General features: G+C 45.6%; 1 protein-coding gene across 5 annotated transcripts in view; it reads right to left on the bottom strand.

Moving 5' to 3' along the window:
• The window catches only part of Sfi1 (SFI1 centrin binding protein), a 61,835-nt gene that overhangs the window by 27,432 nt on the left and 18,112 nt on the right, over positions 1-16,291 (bottom strand). For 4 of the 5 annotated variants that reach the window (XM_045132397.1, XM_045132396.1, XM_045132398.1 and 1 more), the window contains exons 6-12: positions 15,496-15,590; positions 9,281-9,398; positions 8,229-8,331; positions 4,336-4,492; positions 3,102-3,263; positions 1,156-1,226; positions 66-158 (exon numbers count right to left, since the gene is read on the bottom strand). In XM_045132397.1, coding sequence (XP_044988332.1) covers positions 66-158; positions 1,156-1,226; positions 3,102-3,263; positions 4,336-4,492; positions 8,229-8,331; positions 9,281-9,398; positions 15,496-15,590 — 799 coding nt within the window. Of the gene's footprint in view, positions 1-65; positions 159-1,155; positions 1,227-3,101; positions 3,264-4,335; positions 4,493-8,228; positions 8,332-9,280; positions 9,399-15,495; positions 15,591-16,291 lie in introns of those variants that run through there. The other variant, XM_045132401.1, reaches the window with a different exon arrangement.

The raw sequence follows: 16,291 nt of genomic DNA, 5'->3' as shown, positions 1-16,291 counted from the left end.
TCTGCCGCTCTGCTTGCAAATAAATACACAGAGCCCCTCGATACAGGATATAGACGCTAGCTCACCGTGACGTCATACTGCTGGTGTGCAAGGTTCTTCCTCACTCTCCAGAGATGAGCCCAGGCCACGTTGTCTTTTAGGGCTCTAAAGCAAAAATACTATGCAAAGAAACAACACAAGCAGTCACAAGAATCAGTGGAGGAGCTTCACTTCCCCTCCTGTCACAGGCAGGAGTTCTCTACCGCCTGAGCTTAACTGTGCTCATGCCTCTGGGCATGAGCTCTGTATCCCTTCTCTCAAATTCTATCTATAAGCTAATAAAATCTCCCTAAAACTTAAAAAAAAAATGTTAATAAAAGAACCACTGGAATCTGCAGAAGCGTGGCTACGGAAAGGCAGTGCTAGGACGGGAACACGGCACTCTGGCGTGCTGCTCAGGGCTGCTTCGCTTCTTTGCTGCGGCCTTAGGGTCATGCCGGCAGGGTAGGCACTCAGAAATGCCCTCACTGACTACTGAAAAAAGAATTCCTGCGCTGAAGAGAAAGAATTCTACAGAGGTTGAAGATCAGCTTTTGCCTCTTAAAAGAAAAGAGATATGCCAGGCTGGCTGTGCACACCTTAAATCCCAGGCTGAAGTAGGAAGGTCACTGTAAGTACAAAGCCAGCCTGGGACTACAGAAAATCTAGGCTAGAGGGAGACCCTACCTCAAAAACAAACAAACAGAAAAGACCCTCGTTTAATCAGACCTAAGCAAAGCCCGCTGCCTTGTACCCTGGCTTCAGTGCTCTGAGGCAGAAGTGAAGAGTACACTGGGTTAGGACTCTTCACACTGTGTTCTATGGAGCCTCAGAGAATTTGGGCAGCGGGAGGGGGGGCAGCCTAGGAGCTAACTCTCCAGACCTTGCTTCAAGCTTCAGCATTGTGACTTTGATCTGTGTTAGGCTTCTGCCATTCAAAAGGGGCCCACCATGCAAAAGCCCCAGGACGTGATCACCTCTAATGCTTCTTTACAGCTCCAAATCCCACTGATTTCCACACCATTACCTTCTCTGATCCAAAGTGCAAACACAGACTACAGCTAACCCACAAGTGGCTGTAGTCACGAGCCCATCTGGGGCAGCGGCCCAGCCCCAGGGGCCTTGGGGGCCTCGTACCAGCAGGGTGTGCCTGCGGTGCTCTGCTGCAGCCTCCTGCGCGGCAGCTTCTTCAGCACGTAGCAGCAAGTCTGCCGGGAAGTTAAGGCCTCCAGTTTCCACAAGGTTCCCACCCTTGCACAATGTACTTGCTCCCTGTGACCCACCTAAAAGTCGCGGATGAAAGAGTAACAAGCCTACTAGGCAAGCTGACACCCCACCTCTGCCTCCTGGGGACCCAGGGACACAAAGGTGAACCACGTGAACTTCATCAGCTGACCTTGCCTCTCTCCCAGGAAGGAGTTGTTTTTTATTTTTGTTGTTTTGGTTTGGTTTGGTTTGTTAAAATTTATTTGCAAGCAGAGAGAAAAGAAAGAGAGACAGAAAGAATGGGTGAACCAAGGCCTCCAGCTGCTGCAACGGAACTCCAGATGCATGGGCCACTTTGTACATCTGGCTTTATGTGGATACTAAGGAATCAAACTGGGGTCATTAGGCTCCACAGGCAAGTCCCTTAACCACTAAGCCATCTAGCCTTCTCTCCAGCCCGAGATGTGCGTTGGATGAGGCACAAAGTACCTGAGATAAGCCAGCACTGTTTCTGGAAGGATGTCAGAACCAGCAGGCATGGAGCAGAACCGGCTCCTTCCGAGTGCTCCGCTTGCTATCACAAGCCAGCCACATGTTTGAAACGTTTCATGAACCCTAGTTACTCTCAAACCCTTTCTCCTCCCACATCTCTCCTATACTCAGCTGCCGGGCTCATCCACTGAGCCCTTGAACCTCTTCTCTCTCCTGCCCCTGCAGGTAATCTGTATTGTTCCTCACCCATAGCACCAGGCTCTATAAGCAAGCGCCTTCAACTGCTGAGCCATCTCTCCAGCCCAAAGTTAAAAAATTTCTAGGGCTAGAGAGATGGCTCAGCAGTTAAGGCATTTGCCTGTGAAGCCAAAGGACCCAGGTTCGATTCCCCAGGACCCACGTAAATCAGATGCACAAGGTGGCACATGTGTCTGGAGTTCATTTACAGTGGCTGAAGGCCCTCATGTGCCCATTCTCTTTCCACTTCTCTCTCTGTCTCTCTCTCAAGTAAACAAATAATTTAAAAAAATAAACATAAAAAAAATTTCAAGCTGGGTATGGTGGCACATGCCTTTAATCCCAGCACTTGGGAAGCAAAGGTAGGAGGATCACCGAAAGTTCAAGGCCACCCTGAGACTACATAGTGAATTCCAGGTCAGCCTGGCTAGAGTGTGACCCTAACTTGAAAAACAAACAAACAAACAAAAAATTATAAATTTGGCAGGCAGACACAGGAGAATTGTGATCCAAGGCCAGGAGGGCTATAAGTGAGTTCCAGGCCAGCTTCAGATAGTTTATTCGTTTGTTTGTTTTTTCAAGATAGGGTCTCACTCTAGACCAGGCTGACCAGGAATTCACTAGGTAGTCTCAGGCTGGCCTCAAACTCACAGCGATTCTCCTATCCCTGCCTCCCGAAGTGCTGGGATTAAAGGAGTGCACCATCATGCCCAGCTATAAAACAATTTTCTTTCTTTCTTTACTATTTATTTATTTTAGATCTTTTAAAAGATATTTTATTTTTTATTTATTTAAGAGGGAGAGAAAGAGGCAGATAAAGAGAGAGAGAGAGAGAAAGAGAGGGTGCATTAGGGCTGCCAGGCACTGCAAACCAACTCCTGCAAACCAACTCCAGATGCATGCACCAATTTATGCATCTGGCTTACATGGATCCTGGGGAATTGAACCTGAGACCTGTGGCTTTGCAGGTAAGCACCTTAAGTGCTAAGCCATCTCTCCAGTCCTATAAAATGATTTAAAAAGGAGTCAACAGACACAAGGCTGTCTCAAATTGCTAATTCCTTCCTCCTGACACTTGTTTCATAAGTTGCTAAATTCACGCTGCATGTCCTGGGCCAGTGCACAGGCCTGGGTGGCAGAAAGGATACAGTGTTTCCAGTGTATAAATACCCGCCTTAGTACCATCCTCCTGCCCAGCTTCTCCACTAGGGCCTGGCATGCGGACAGGCTCTGCCTCTGCTCCCAGGCCCACTGCCAGTCACAGAAGTGTAGCTGGAGCACAGTGACACGGTGGAATTGCACAGCCATCTCTGTGACAGAGAAATGACGCTCAGACGCTGGGGTGGACAGTGGACCCCAATACTGGCAAAGGGCAGGGACTCAAGAACCCTTACTAATGTTTTGTTTTGCATGTGTAGTACTTGGGGGGGGAGGGAGGGAGGGAGGGAGGGAGGGTGTGTGTGTGTGTGTGTGCACGTGCGCGTGTGGAGTATGCACTTGTGTATGTTCCATGCGCCCGTGGAGACCAGAGGAAACATCAGGATTTCCCTCTCCATTGCTTGCTTGCTTCTCTCCTTGAGACAGAGTCTCTGAACCTGGGACTACTGTTTTCCTGAGCTCCAGGCTCTCCAGTCTCCACTCCCATCATAGCAGGTTACAGGCATGCATAGCCACACCCATCTGTTTACATGGGTGCTGGGGAATCAGGCCTTCTGCGCCCTCCTGCTTCCCTGGCAAGCCCTCTTAACCACTCAGCCATCTCCCCCGCCTTCCTCATCAGAGGTTTGACATTAGAAGCTCATTAGGAAACCCTAAGCTACTGTTCTTCTCTTTCCAAGGAAACGAGATGTTCTCTGATTTTAGGAAGAGTACAATAAAAAAATTTCTACCCAGTGGGGCTGAGGCCTCCACTTACCTGCTGACATATAACAATTGAGTTTTTTTTTTTTTTTTTTTTGTCTGTTTGCTTTGTTTTTTGAGGTAAGGTCTCCCTCTATCCCAGAGAGACCTGGAATTCACAGTGATATTCCTAATGCTGGGATTAAAAGCATGCAACACCATGCTGGGCTAAAAAAATATTAAAAAAAAAAAAAAAACTACCACTGGGGATGGGGAGATGGCTTAGCAGTTAAAGGCACTTGCTGGCAAAGCCTGCCGCCTTGGGTTCAATTCCTTATCACCCATATAAAGCCTCTTGCAGGCAAGAAACACTGTCTGAATGAAGGCAGGGTACAGACAACTCCTCTGGCCTCCATGCACGCATCCACACATATATACATATGTACATCCATGTAAATAAATAAGACACATATTTTCAAGCAGCACTGGGAAGAAGAGTGACCTGACCAGGCTCTGACCTGGGAGCCTGGCCTTCCTACTCACCATTCCGCTGTCTCTTTACTCTGCAGATATGCAGGTATTTGAGCCAAGCCTTCAGAGCCCATCGCTTTTGCCAGCACTGATGATGTCGCACTGCAAAGGCCACTCTCTTCCTCGCCCGCTGGCTACATAGGAGCTGTTCTTGCCACCGTGACCAAGCCTGAAAACCAAAGAAAAAACAGTGATCAGGGGTGGAGAGATGGCGTAGCAGTTAAGTCACTTGACAGCAAAACCAAAGGACTCAGGTTCAATTCCCTAGTACTCACGTGCACTCAGATGCACAAAGTGGTGAATGAATCTGGAGTTTATTTACAGTGACTGGAGGCCCTGGCATGCCCATTCTATCTGCCTCTCTCTCGCTCTCAAATAAATAAACAAATAAATTTAAAAAAAAAAAAGAGAGAGAGAGAGAGACAGGGCTGGAGAGATGGCTTAGTGGTTAAGCGCTTCCTTGAAGCCTAAGGACCCCGGCTCGAGGCTCAATTCCCCAGGATCCACATAAACCAGATGCACAAGGGGCACATGTATCTGGAGTTTGTTTGCAGTGGTTGGAGGCTCTGGTACACCCATTCTCTCTCTATGTATCTGCCTCTTTCTCTCTCTCTGTCTGTTGCTCTCAAATAAATAAATAATAAACACCAAAATAAAGTAAACAAAATTTATTTAAAATAAAAAAGAAAGATAAAAGAGAAGAGCCAGGCATGGTGGCACACGCCTTTAATCCCAGCACTTTAGAGACAGAGGCAGGAGGATCGCTGTGAGTTCAAGTCCACCCCGAGACTACATAGTAAATTCCAGGTCAACTTGGACTAGAGTGAAACCCTACCTCAAAAAAACAAAATAATAATAATAAAAAAATTAAAAATATCCAAAAAGAAAAGAAGACATAGGAAGGAATGAAAAGAAAGTCAGTCTGAAGCTGGAGGCAGAGATGGGAAGATCACAGTGAGTTCAAGGCCACCATTAGACTACAGAGTGAATTACAGGTCAGCCTGAGATACAGCGAGACCCTACTTAAAAAAAAAATTGTCAGTCTGTACTGAAGAAGAAAGTTACATGTAGTGAAACACTGATAATGAGTTAAACTAAGTGAAGATATATAATATTCACTTTTTCTTTTTCTGTAATTTGGTATTTGCCAAAAACAAAAGTTGAAGAGAACTGAGTACTGTCACAAAAAACACTTTCTGAAAGGCAGAAGTGATCCAAATGGAGAAAAAGCCCCCTGTGTGGAACAGTTTGACATCTGGCCAGCACTAATTCTTTCCTTGCCAATCTCCTCAAAGAACTATTTTGTGGCTGGCCATGGTGGCGCACGACGTTAATCCCAGCAATAGAGAGGCAGAGGTAGGAGGGCGACTATGACTCCAAGGCTAGCCTGGGACTACATAGTGAGTTCTAGGTCAGTCTGGGCTGGAGTGAGACTCTACCTCAAAAAAAATGGGGGGAGGGGGCTGGAGAGATGGCTTAGTGGTTAAGGCGCTTGCCTGCAAAGTCTAAGGACTCATATTTGACTCTCTAGGCCCCACATAAGCCAGACACAAAGGTGACACAAGCAAGCAAGGTCACCCATGCACACAGGTGGCACACGGGTCTGGAGTTCGACTGCAGTGGCTGGAGGCCCTATGCCAGTCCCTGCACCCTGGCTCTCGCTCATTAAAAAAAAAAACAAAACTATTTTGTACAGAGTATACTGGCACATGCCTTTAATCTAAGCACTGAGGAGTCTGAGGTAGAAAGAAGACCACGAGTTCAAAGCCAGCCTCTGGGGCTACAGAGTGAATTCCAGGACAGCCTGGGCTAGAGTGAGACACAAAATAAAACAAAGCAGGGCTGGAGGGATGGCTCAGCGGTTAAGTCATTTGCCTGCAAAACCAAAGGACCCAGGTTCGATTTCCCAGGACCCACGTTAGCCAGATGCACAAGGGGTTCTCTGCAATGGCTAGAGGCCCTGATGCACCCATTCTCTCTCTTTTTCTCCCCCTCTTTCTCTGTCAAATAAATAAATAGATAAAAATAATAATATTTAAAAAATAAAACAGAGCAATTATGTAACTTTTCATGCAGGCAGGCTTTCCGGAACCCGCCCCTACCGCGTCACTGAAACTGTGCTTATCGAGTCTATGGATGCTCTCCACATAGCTCAGCCCAAAGGTCAGGCCTGTCCTCACCCTGCCTGATCTTCCAAGAGCAGCTGACAAGGCAGGCCACACCTTTTCCGGGCTTCCAGGACACCTGCAGGCCTCCCCTCCTTGTTCCTGGCTGTTAACCTCACAAACTCTGTCCAGCTCCACTCGTTCCTTTTATTCATCTAATTCAGATTTAAATGCGACCTCGCTGGGGCTAGAGAGATGACTCTGTGGTTAAGGTGCTTGCCTGCAAAGCCGAACAACCTGGGTTTGATTCCCCTGTACCCAGGCAAAGTGAGATGCACAAAGTGGCACATGTATCAGGAGTTTGTTTGCAACAGCTGGAAGCCCTGGCATGCCCATTCCTTCTCTCTCTCTTTCCCTCCCTCCCTCTTTCCTGTCAAATAAATAAATAATAATAAAATAAATTTAAAAATAAAACTTAAAAATATACATTGGTTGGGTAGATGGCTCAGTGGTTAAAGGAGCTTGCTAGCAAAGCCTACCAGCCTGAGTTCAATACCCAGTACCCACATAAAGCCAGATGCACAAAGTGGCACATGTGTCTAGAGTTTGTTTACAGCAGCAACAGAATCTGGCATGTTCATATTCTTTGTCTCTATTCTCTTTGCTCACACATATATATACACACATACACACACACACACACACACACACACACACACACACACATATGCATTTTTTTAAGGGTTGGAGAGATGGCTTAGCAGTTAGGCACTTGCCTACAAAGCCCAAAAACCCAGGTTCAATTTCCCAGTACCCACATAGAGCCAGATGCACAAGGTGGCATTTGAGTCTGGGGTTTGTTTGCAGTGGCTGGAGGCCCTGGCACACCCATTCTCTCTTATCTGCCTCTCTCTCACACAAATAAGTAAAAATAAAGTATTTTTTTAAATATTTACAAAAAAAATCAATAACACACAAAGGAAGGCTGGCATGGTGGTACATGCCTTTAATCCCAGCATTCAGGAGGCAGAGGTAGGAAGACTGCCATGAGTTTGAAGCCAGACAGGAGCTACACAGTTCCAGGTCAGCCTAAGCTGGAGTAAGACCCTGTCTCAAAGAAACAAAACAAACAAGACCTGTAAGAACAGAGAATCATGGCTTTCTTTGCAATATTAATTTCTATTTGCATCGTTTTCTAATTTGCCTTAGAAAAACAATGATGGCTGGGCGTAATGAAGCACAGCTTTAACCCCAGCACTCAGGAGGCAGAGGTAGGAGGATCACCATGAGTTTAAGGCTACCCTGAGACTCTATAGTGAATTCCAGGACAGCCTGGGCTACAATGAGATCATATCTCAAAAAAAAAAACAACTGGGGCATGGTGACGCACACCTTTAATCCCAGCACTCGGGAGGCAGAGGTAGGAGGATCACCATGAGTTCAAGGCCACCCTGAGACTCTATAGTAAATTCTAGGTCAGCCTGAACTAGAGTGAGACCCTACCTTGAAAAACCAAAAACCTAAAATAAAAAAATACAGGAAGTAAGAACATATTTTAAACAGTTCATAATAAATGCAACATGTAGAATGAGCAGAAGCTTTCTACCAACCATGGGAATCGTATGGAGAAAAGTCTGGACGTGTTCCTAATAGCAGTACTTGTCTTCAACAGAGCCCTAACCTCCACACTGCTTCTTCTCAGCCCCCTGGGCTGCCCTCCCAACAAGAGGGAGCTGCAGGAAGGTTTACTCGCTGACTACACAGACAGAAGACACAGAAGCCCAAGAGTGCTGGACACACCTGCAGCTGGAGGCTCAGGGCGCGGTGCTGCACGGCCGTGATGAGGAGAGTGTGGTCCACGTGGGCCTGCCCAAGCCGCCGCCTCCACCTGCTCCACCCCAAACTGAAAGAACAAATCAAACCAGAACCAGTCAGACTAAAACAAAGCAAACAAACAAAAACCCAACAACGTAACCCTGTGTCAGGGCACACACCTTTAATCCCATCACTGGGGAGGCAGAGGTAGGAGGATCACCATGAGTTTGAAGTCACCCTGAGACTACATAGTGAATTCCAGGTCAGCCTGAGCTAGTGAGACCCTACCTCAAAAAAAAAAAAAAAAGTGTGTGTGTGTGTGTGTGTGTATATGTATGCATGTATGTATGTGTGTGTGTGTGTGTGTGTGTATATACATATATATATATATATATATATATATACACATACATACATATATATATTAAGGCAGAAGAGATGAGAGCCCCAGGGGCCCAAGTTCAAATCTTTGGATCCCACATGAAGCAGCTGGCGATGGCCACACATGCCTATAAACCCAGTCCCACAAGGAAGCAGAAACCGAGAATCACTAGAGGCCCACAAGCTCTGGAATCAGTAAAGTGAAGAGACGCTGCAGGGCGTGGTAGCGCACGCCTCTGATTCCAGCACTTGGGAGGCAGAGGAAGGAAAACCACGAGTTCAAGGCCAACCTGAGACTACAAAGTGAATTCAGAGTCAGCCTGGGCTAGAGTGAGACCCTATCTCAAAGAAAGAAAAAAAAAAAAAAAGTAAAAAGTGGGCAAGGTCTGTGGCTCAGTGATTGACTATTTGCTACTATGAACAAGGCCCTCAATTCAATCCCAGTACCATGAGAAACAAAAAGTTACGCACACACAACTGTAACACAGTAAATATTTAATTAGAATTAATCATGAGTGTGTGAATGTGATATTATAGTTGGAGGTTATCAATGGGTATTAGGCATCCACTGTGTTCTAAGCATCATTGTAAGGTGGGTTAATAATGCTGAGGTTAAATGATGGTTGTTGACCTGTGGGGCAAATGGGCACACTCACCATAAAACACTCCGCTGCCTAAATTCCAGAGCAGTGGTCTGCATGTGAAGTTTGGTCCTACGAACAACCACGTAGATCAACCAAGACTTCCAGGCCTGTCGCATCGTTTGCCTTGTATCTATAGACACCAAGGAGATATCTTTTTAAAACAGTGCCAAGAGATGTATTATTCTGAGCTATGATAAAAGCCCAAGAAGTGTTATCACCCAGTCTTTGAATGCCTAAATCCCTGCAGCTGTCAAGCGCCCCCTGCTGGAGACAGTGGAGTGTTTCAAACTTAACAAGGATCCAAACACACATAGGCAGACCACACAGTGATGACGTTTACAATCGCATCTTTACAAAAATATTTCACATTAAAATACTGTTGTTTTGGTCCTGGGAAGGGAAGGTTCTGAAGAAAAACAGTACTGTTGTTTTAGCTGGGCATAGTGTTGTACATCATTAATCCTAGCACTCAGGAGACAGAGGTAGAAGGATTGCTGTGAGTTTGAGGCCACTCTGAGACTACATAGTGAATTCCAGGTCAGTCTAGGCTCGCGTGAGATCCTACATCAAAAAACAAACAAAAGAAGAATACTGTTGTTTTGTTTGATTTTGGGGGGCAGGTGGGCAGGGTCTCACTCTGCAGCCCAGGCTAGTCTGGGATTCACCAAGTGTGCTCAACTGGTCTCAAACTTACTGCAGTTCTCCTTCCTCACCCACATTAATATACTTTTTGAGGCAAGCCCAACAGCCAGCCTTTTTTTTTTTATTTTTAATAAATGCTAGAGCCAGAGAGAGTAAGAAAAAAAGAGAATGTAAAAGATAAAGAATTGGTGCACCAGGGCCAAGCCACTGCAACTGAACTCCAAATGCATGTGCCCCCTTGTGCGCATGCTTGCATCACTGTGCATCTGGCTTATGTGGGACCTGAAGAGTCAAACATGAGTCCTTAGTCTTTGTGGGCAAGTGCCTTAACCACGAAGCCATCTCTCCAGTCCTCACCTTAATATTTTAATAGATCTATTCTGTAATATTCACAGAAATAATGTGACTAAATAGACAACAGAGAGTGAGTGGGAAGCCAGGCATGGTGGCGCATGCCTTTAATCCTAGCACTCAAGAGGCAGAGGTAGGAGGATTGCTGTGAGTTCAAGCCTACCCTAAGACTACATAGTGAATTCCAGGTTAGCCTGGGCCACAGTGAAACCCTACCTTGAAAAAAAAGAAAGAAAGAATGGGGACAGTCACATGGCAAGGCTGGCAGCTGACAAGTTTTAACTTCTTATTTACTTTCAAGCAGAGAGGGGCACACCAGGGCCTCCTGCTGCTGCACCACTATTGTGCATCGAGCTGTGCATGTGTGGTGGGGAACTGAGCCTCAGTCAGCAGGCTTTTGTGTTTTGTTTTGTTGGGTTCTTTTTGTTGTTTGTTTGTTTTTTGTTGTTGTTTGTTTTTCAACGTAGGGTCTCACCCTGCAGGCTGGTCTGGAATTAACTAGGTAGTCTCAGGGTGGCCATGGTGGACTCGAACTCATGGTGATCCTCGTACCTCTGCCTCCAGAGTGCTGGGATTAAAGGCGTGCGCCACCACGCCCAGTAGTCAGTAGGCTTTTTAAGAAGTGCTTTTAACCACTGAGGCATCTCCCCAGTCCATTACCTATTTTTGAAACAGGGTCTTACCATGTAGCTCAGGCTGGCCTTAAATTTGCTCCATAGCCCAGGCTGAACTCAAACTCTTGAATTTTCCTTCTTCTGCCTCCTGAATGCTGAGATTACAGACAAGTACTACAACACCAGGCTTAGGAAAGTGACATTTAAAAGGGACTTAAAGCCAGTCATGGTGACACAGCACTAGGGAGGTAGAAGTAGGAGAATCATCATGAATTTGAGGCCAGCCTGGGACTACAGTTCCAGGTCAGCCAGAGTGTGGTGGTTTGATGCAGGTGTCTCCCATATACTTAAGTGTTCTGAATGCTAGGTTCCCAGCTGATGGAGATTTGGGAACTAACGCCTCCTGGACACAACGTATTGTTGGGACAGGCTTATGGATGTTATAGCCAGTTTCCCATGCTAGTTTTGGCACACTCTCCTGTTGCTATTGTCCACCTGATGTTGGCCAGGGGGTGATGTCCACCCTCTGCTCATGCCATCGTTTTCCCTGCCATTGTGAAGCTTCCCCCTCGAGCCTGTAAGCCAAAATAAATCTTTTTTTCCCACAAGCTGCTCTTGGTCAGGTGATTTCTACCAGCAATGCAAACCGGACTGTGACGCAGAGCTAGAGTGAGACCCTGCCTTGGGAAAAAAAAGAAAAAAAGAAATCAATGAATGAATGAATAAGTGAATTAAATAAAATGGGCCTGAGTATACCAGTTACTCTTCAGAGCATATAAATCTTTTGTCTTTTACATATATGGGTTTGAAAAAGGAATTTCAGGGGCAAAGACAGAAACATAAGGAAGTGAACATTTAGAGAGGCAAAGGTATAGGTACAGGACAGCGTTGGTGAAAGCCTTGGATGCCATACTAGACTACACTGGTACGTATCTAGACTTTATTTATTTTTTATTTATTTATTTATTTGAGAGCGACAGACACAGAGAGAAAGACAGAGGGAGAGAGAGAATGGGCGCGCCAGGGCTTCCAGCCTCTGCAAACGAACTCCAGACACGTGCGCCCCCCTTGTGCATCTGGCTAACGTGGGACCTGGGGAACCGAGCCTCGAACCGGGGTCCTTAGGCTTCACAGGCAAGCGCTTAACCGCTATGCCATCTCTCCAGCCCCGTATCTAGACTTTATGTAAGAGAAGCCAAATCTTATCTGTGTCACCACTCTTGTAGCCACATGTACAGAAGAAAAAGAAAGAAAGTGAAGTGTGGAGAGATCACTAAAGAAGCACACCTAGCTAGAAAAACTGCTCAGTGGTTAAAGGCTCTTGACTGTAAAGCTTGCTGACTCAGGTTTGATTCCCCAGTATCCACATAAAGGCAGATGCACAAAGTAGTGCATGTGCCTGGAGTTTCTTTATAGTCAAAAGAGGTTCTGATAAGCCCATAGTCTGTGCATTTATCACTCTGGAGGAAAGAGGAGGATTATTCATAGACTGTGGTAAAGAAAAGATGACTATGGGGCTAAAGAGATGTCTTCGTGGTTAAAGCACTTACCTGCAAAGCCAAAGGACCCAGGTTTGATTCCCCAGGATCCACATAAGCCAGATGCACAAGGTAGTACATGTGTCTGGAGCTCATTTACAGTGGCTAAATGCCCTGGCATGGCCATTCACTCTCATTCTCTCTCTCTCTCTCAAAAATAAAATCTTAAAAATAGAATAAAATATTTAAAAATAAAAGAAGCCAGGCATGGTGGCACACACCTTTAATCCCAGCACTCGGGAGGCAGAGGTAGGAGGATCGCCGTAAGTTCAAGGCCACCCTGAGACTCCATAGTGAATTCCAGGTCAGCCTGGGCTAGAGTGAGTTTGAAAAGCAAACAAACAAAAAATAAAAGAAAATTAAAAAGTGATCCAACTCAGAGGTCTACTTTATAACATGAGATAAATGATGACTTGAGGCATGAGGAACCGACAAGCTGTCCTAGGGAAGGCGTGCCATTCAGACAGGAAGAGCAGGACTACACTGTGGGGAGTTGACAAGCTGTGACCTACTAAGCTTGAGGCACTTGCAGGGCATTCATGAGTGGGCAGCTGCATATGTAGACTGTATCAACATTTTTTAAAATATACTTTATTTATTTATTTATTTGAGGGCGGGGGAGAGAGGGAGGGCACGAGCAAGCAAGCAAGCACCAGGGCCCCCAGCCACTGCAAACAAACTCCAGATGTATGCATCTCCTTGTGCATCTGGCTTACATGGGTCCTGCAGAATTGAACCTGGGTTCTTTGGCTTTACAGGAAAACACCTTAACCACTAAGCCATCTCTCTAGCCCTATTTTTTTGCTTTCCTTTTTTGGAGGTAGGGTTTCACTCTGGTCCAGGCTGACCTAAAATTTACTATGTAGTCTCAGGGTGGCCTCAAACTCACAATGAACCAATTACCTCTGCCTCCCATGTGCTGAGATTAAAGGCACGTGCCACCACATCTGGCTCAGCCCTGTATTTTGAAAGTGCCTTTTCACCAGAGATGCCCCACACAGGTTTCTGAACTTGATTCATGTAGACACCATGCAATGACCACAGCAAAACCACCATGCCTGGCTAAATAAATTTTTTTTTTTTTTGTTCATTTGTTTGTTTTGTTTCTTGAAGTAGGGTTTCACTCTAGCCCAGGCTGACCTGAAATTCACTATGTAGTCTCAGGGTAGCCTCGTACTAATGGTGATCCTACCTCTGCCTCCCAAGTGCTGGGATTAAAGGTGTGCGCCACCATGCCCAGTCTTAAATAGATATTTCAAAATATATATATTTATTTATTTATTTGCAAGCAGAAAGAGATAAAGGGAAGAGAGACAGAGAGAATGGGTACATCAGTGCTTCTAGCCACAGTAAACAGCTTTATGCAGGGAGCGAGAAATCAAACCTAGGTCATTATGCTTTGCAGGCAAGTGTTTTAACCCCTGAGCCATCACTGCAGTCCCAATAATTTTTTTAAAAAAGAAACATAGATTTTTGTTAGAAAATTTTCAGTGCCAGGGATGGGATACCTTCCCATGAGTTCTTGGCCAAGGAGGTCCCTGATGCCCCCAAAACATTATAGGTCATTGCCGAGGCCCTTGATTTCCCACCAGGAATAGATGGTAAGACCCTATTGATGAAGACTCCACACACTTGGGCTGCATGGCCACTGAGAAATCCTGCTGGAACTGAGCTGATAACCTCCTCCATGCAGACCAGCTGACAGAAAGCTGGAAGAAGCCATTCTACATGTAGTTCAATGGGAGAAAGGGATACCACGAGTGAAGATACAGTGGACACTGCAAGCCTTATAATTGTCCAGCCAGGCTAAATGAGCCAACGGGTACAATAGTGGCAGGTCTGTTATGGTGGAAACCAACTGCCCTCCAATTGGACTAGAGGCCCACTCCATGAGGGGGAACATATCCCTGATATTGAAAACTTAAAACAGGGGTAGTCATGAGCCCTAGGGATGTAACATCTGCTGATGTCTGGATAAATGTATGTACTATGCTTATCAAACTGTCCAGTAAGCACTTCTCTTAATATTTATACCCTTATATTAACACTACTCTCACTCTGGGTAGAGAATCTTGTCTTTTCAGATGGCAGTGACCTTTGGACAACTCAGAAGGCATCATAGTGCTGGAAAGAAGTGACTGGAGTACTGAGTAACATCTCAATCACACCTTCCAAGGCTCAGGGCCTAATGCGGAAGAGGTGGTGGAAAGAATGTAAGAGCCAAAGGAAGGGTAGGACTCCTTACAACATGCTCCCTCCAGACATAAAATGGCCTGGATACCCACGACCTCATAGTGCCTGGCAATACCTACACAAGACCATCATAAGAGGAGGAAAAGATCATGACATCAAAATAAAAGAGACTGACTGAGATGGGGAGGAGATATGATGGAGAATGGAATTTCAAAGGGAAAAGAGGGGGGGGAGGTATTACCATGGGATATTTTTTATAATCATGGAAAATGTTAATGAAAACTAAGTAAAAATAAAATAATAATAATAATAAAGAAACAGGCACCCCCCCCAAAAAAAAAAAAGAGAGAGAGAGAAATTCATGCACAGCATGGCGGCACAGATCTTTAACCCTAGCACTCAGGAGGCAGAGGTAGGAGGATCACTGTGAGTTCAAGGCCACCCTAAGACAACATAGTGAATTACAGGTCAGCCTAACCTAAAGTGAGACCCTACCTCGAAAGAAAAAAAGAGGAAAGAAATAAAGAAAAAACAAAGAGAAGAAAGAAACAGGTGTGGTGGCTCTGCTGCAGTCTCTCTCCATATCAACACATGACAGCTGGGTGTGACAGGAGACACAGCCAGAACCCTGCACCAGCAGGCCAGGAACGGACGGCTCACAGAAATTTTGGCTAAATAACCTTTAAGCACCAAACTTATGACACATGTTGAGAATGACAGGGATCTGGTCAGACAGGAGTCCAGATCACACACTCGAAAACAGGAAAGGGAAGCAAACATGTCTTCTCTTTGACCTCAGATTGTTCTCTCACACAGCACATTTGTCCTGTCTCAGAGCTTCTGGGAAAGGAAGCCTGGACATCTTCTTTGGACACGTGTCATTCCTCACCATGAGCCTGCGCTGTAAGGTGCTTGACCCTCATCTGCTGCCGCTGATGCACGTAGTTCTTCCAGTTCTGGAACATCAGGCTGTACAAGTAGTACCTGGGGAGCAAGGAAGCACATGGCATCTCTTGAGATAAAATGGCAAAGCTCCTAATCCACCTTGCTCAGTCTGTAGGAATCTTTAACATGGAAGCTTCTGACACACACCAAACAAAAAAGCCGTGTCATCACTAAAGCCAAAATCTCATTTCTTTTTTTTTTTTTTAATTTTTATTAACATTTTCCATGATTATAACATATATCACATGGAAATTCCCTCCCTCCCCACCCCCACCCTTTCCCATTTGAAATTCCATTCTCCATCATATTACCTCCCCATTATAATCATTGTAACTACATATATACAATATCAACCTATTAAGTATCCTCCTCCCTTCCTTTCTCTACCCTTTATGTCTTCTTTTTAACTTATTGGCCTCTGCTACTAAGTATTTTCATTCTCACGCAGAAGCCCAGTCATCTGTAGCTAGGATCCACATATGACAAAATCTCATTTCTTACAATCACAGTGAAAGCCCTTCCTCTTGGAAGAGTCTTTGTCCACATTAAAAATATTTTCACAGCCAGGCGTGGTGGCGCACACCTTTAATCCCAGCACTTGGGAGGCCAAAGCTGGAGGATCACCATGAGTTCAAGGCCAGCCTGAGACTACATACGTGGGTCCTGGGGAACTGAACCAAGGTCCTTTGGCTTTGCAGGCAAACATCTTAACCGCTAAGCCATCTCTCCAGCCCAGAATT

Source organism: Jaculus jaculus, chromosome 13 (genome assembly GCF_020740685.1).
Source record: "Jaculus jaculus isolate mJacJac1 chromosome 13, mJacJac1.mat.Y.cur, whole genome shotgun sequence".
Classification (NCBI taxonomy): domain Eukaryota; kingdom Metazoa; phylum Chordata; class Mammalia; order Rodentia; family Dipodidae; genus Jaculus; species Jaculus jaculus.
Note: the sequence above shows the minus strand (reverse complement) of the source record. Positions and strands in the feature narration are given on the sequence as shown.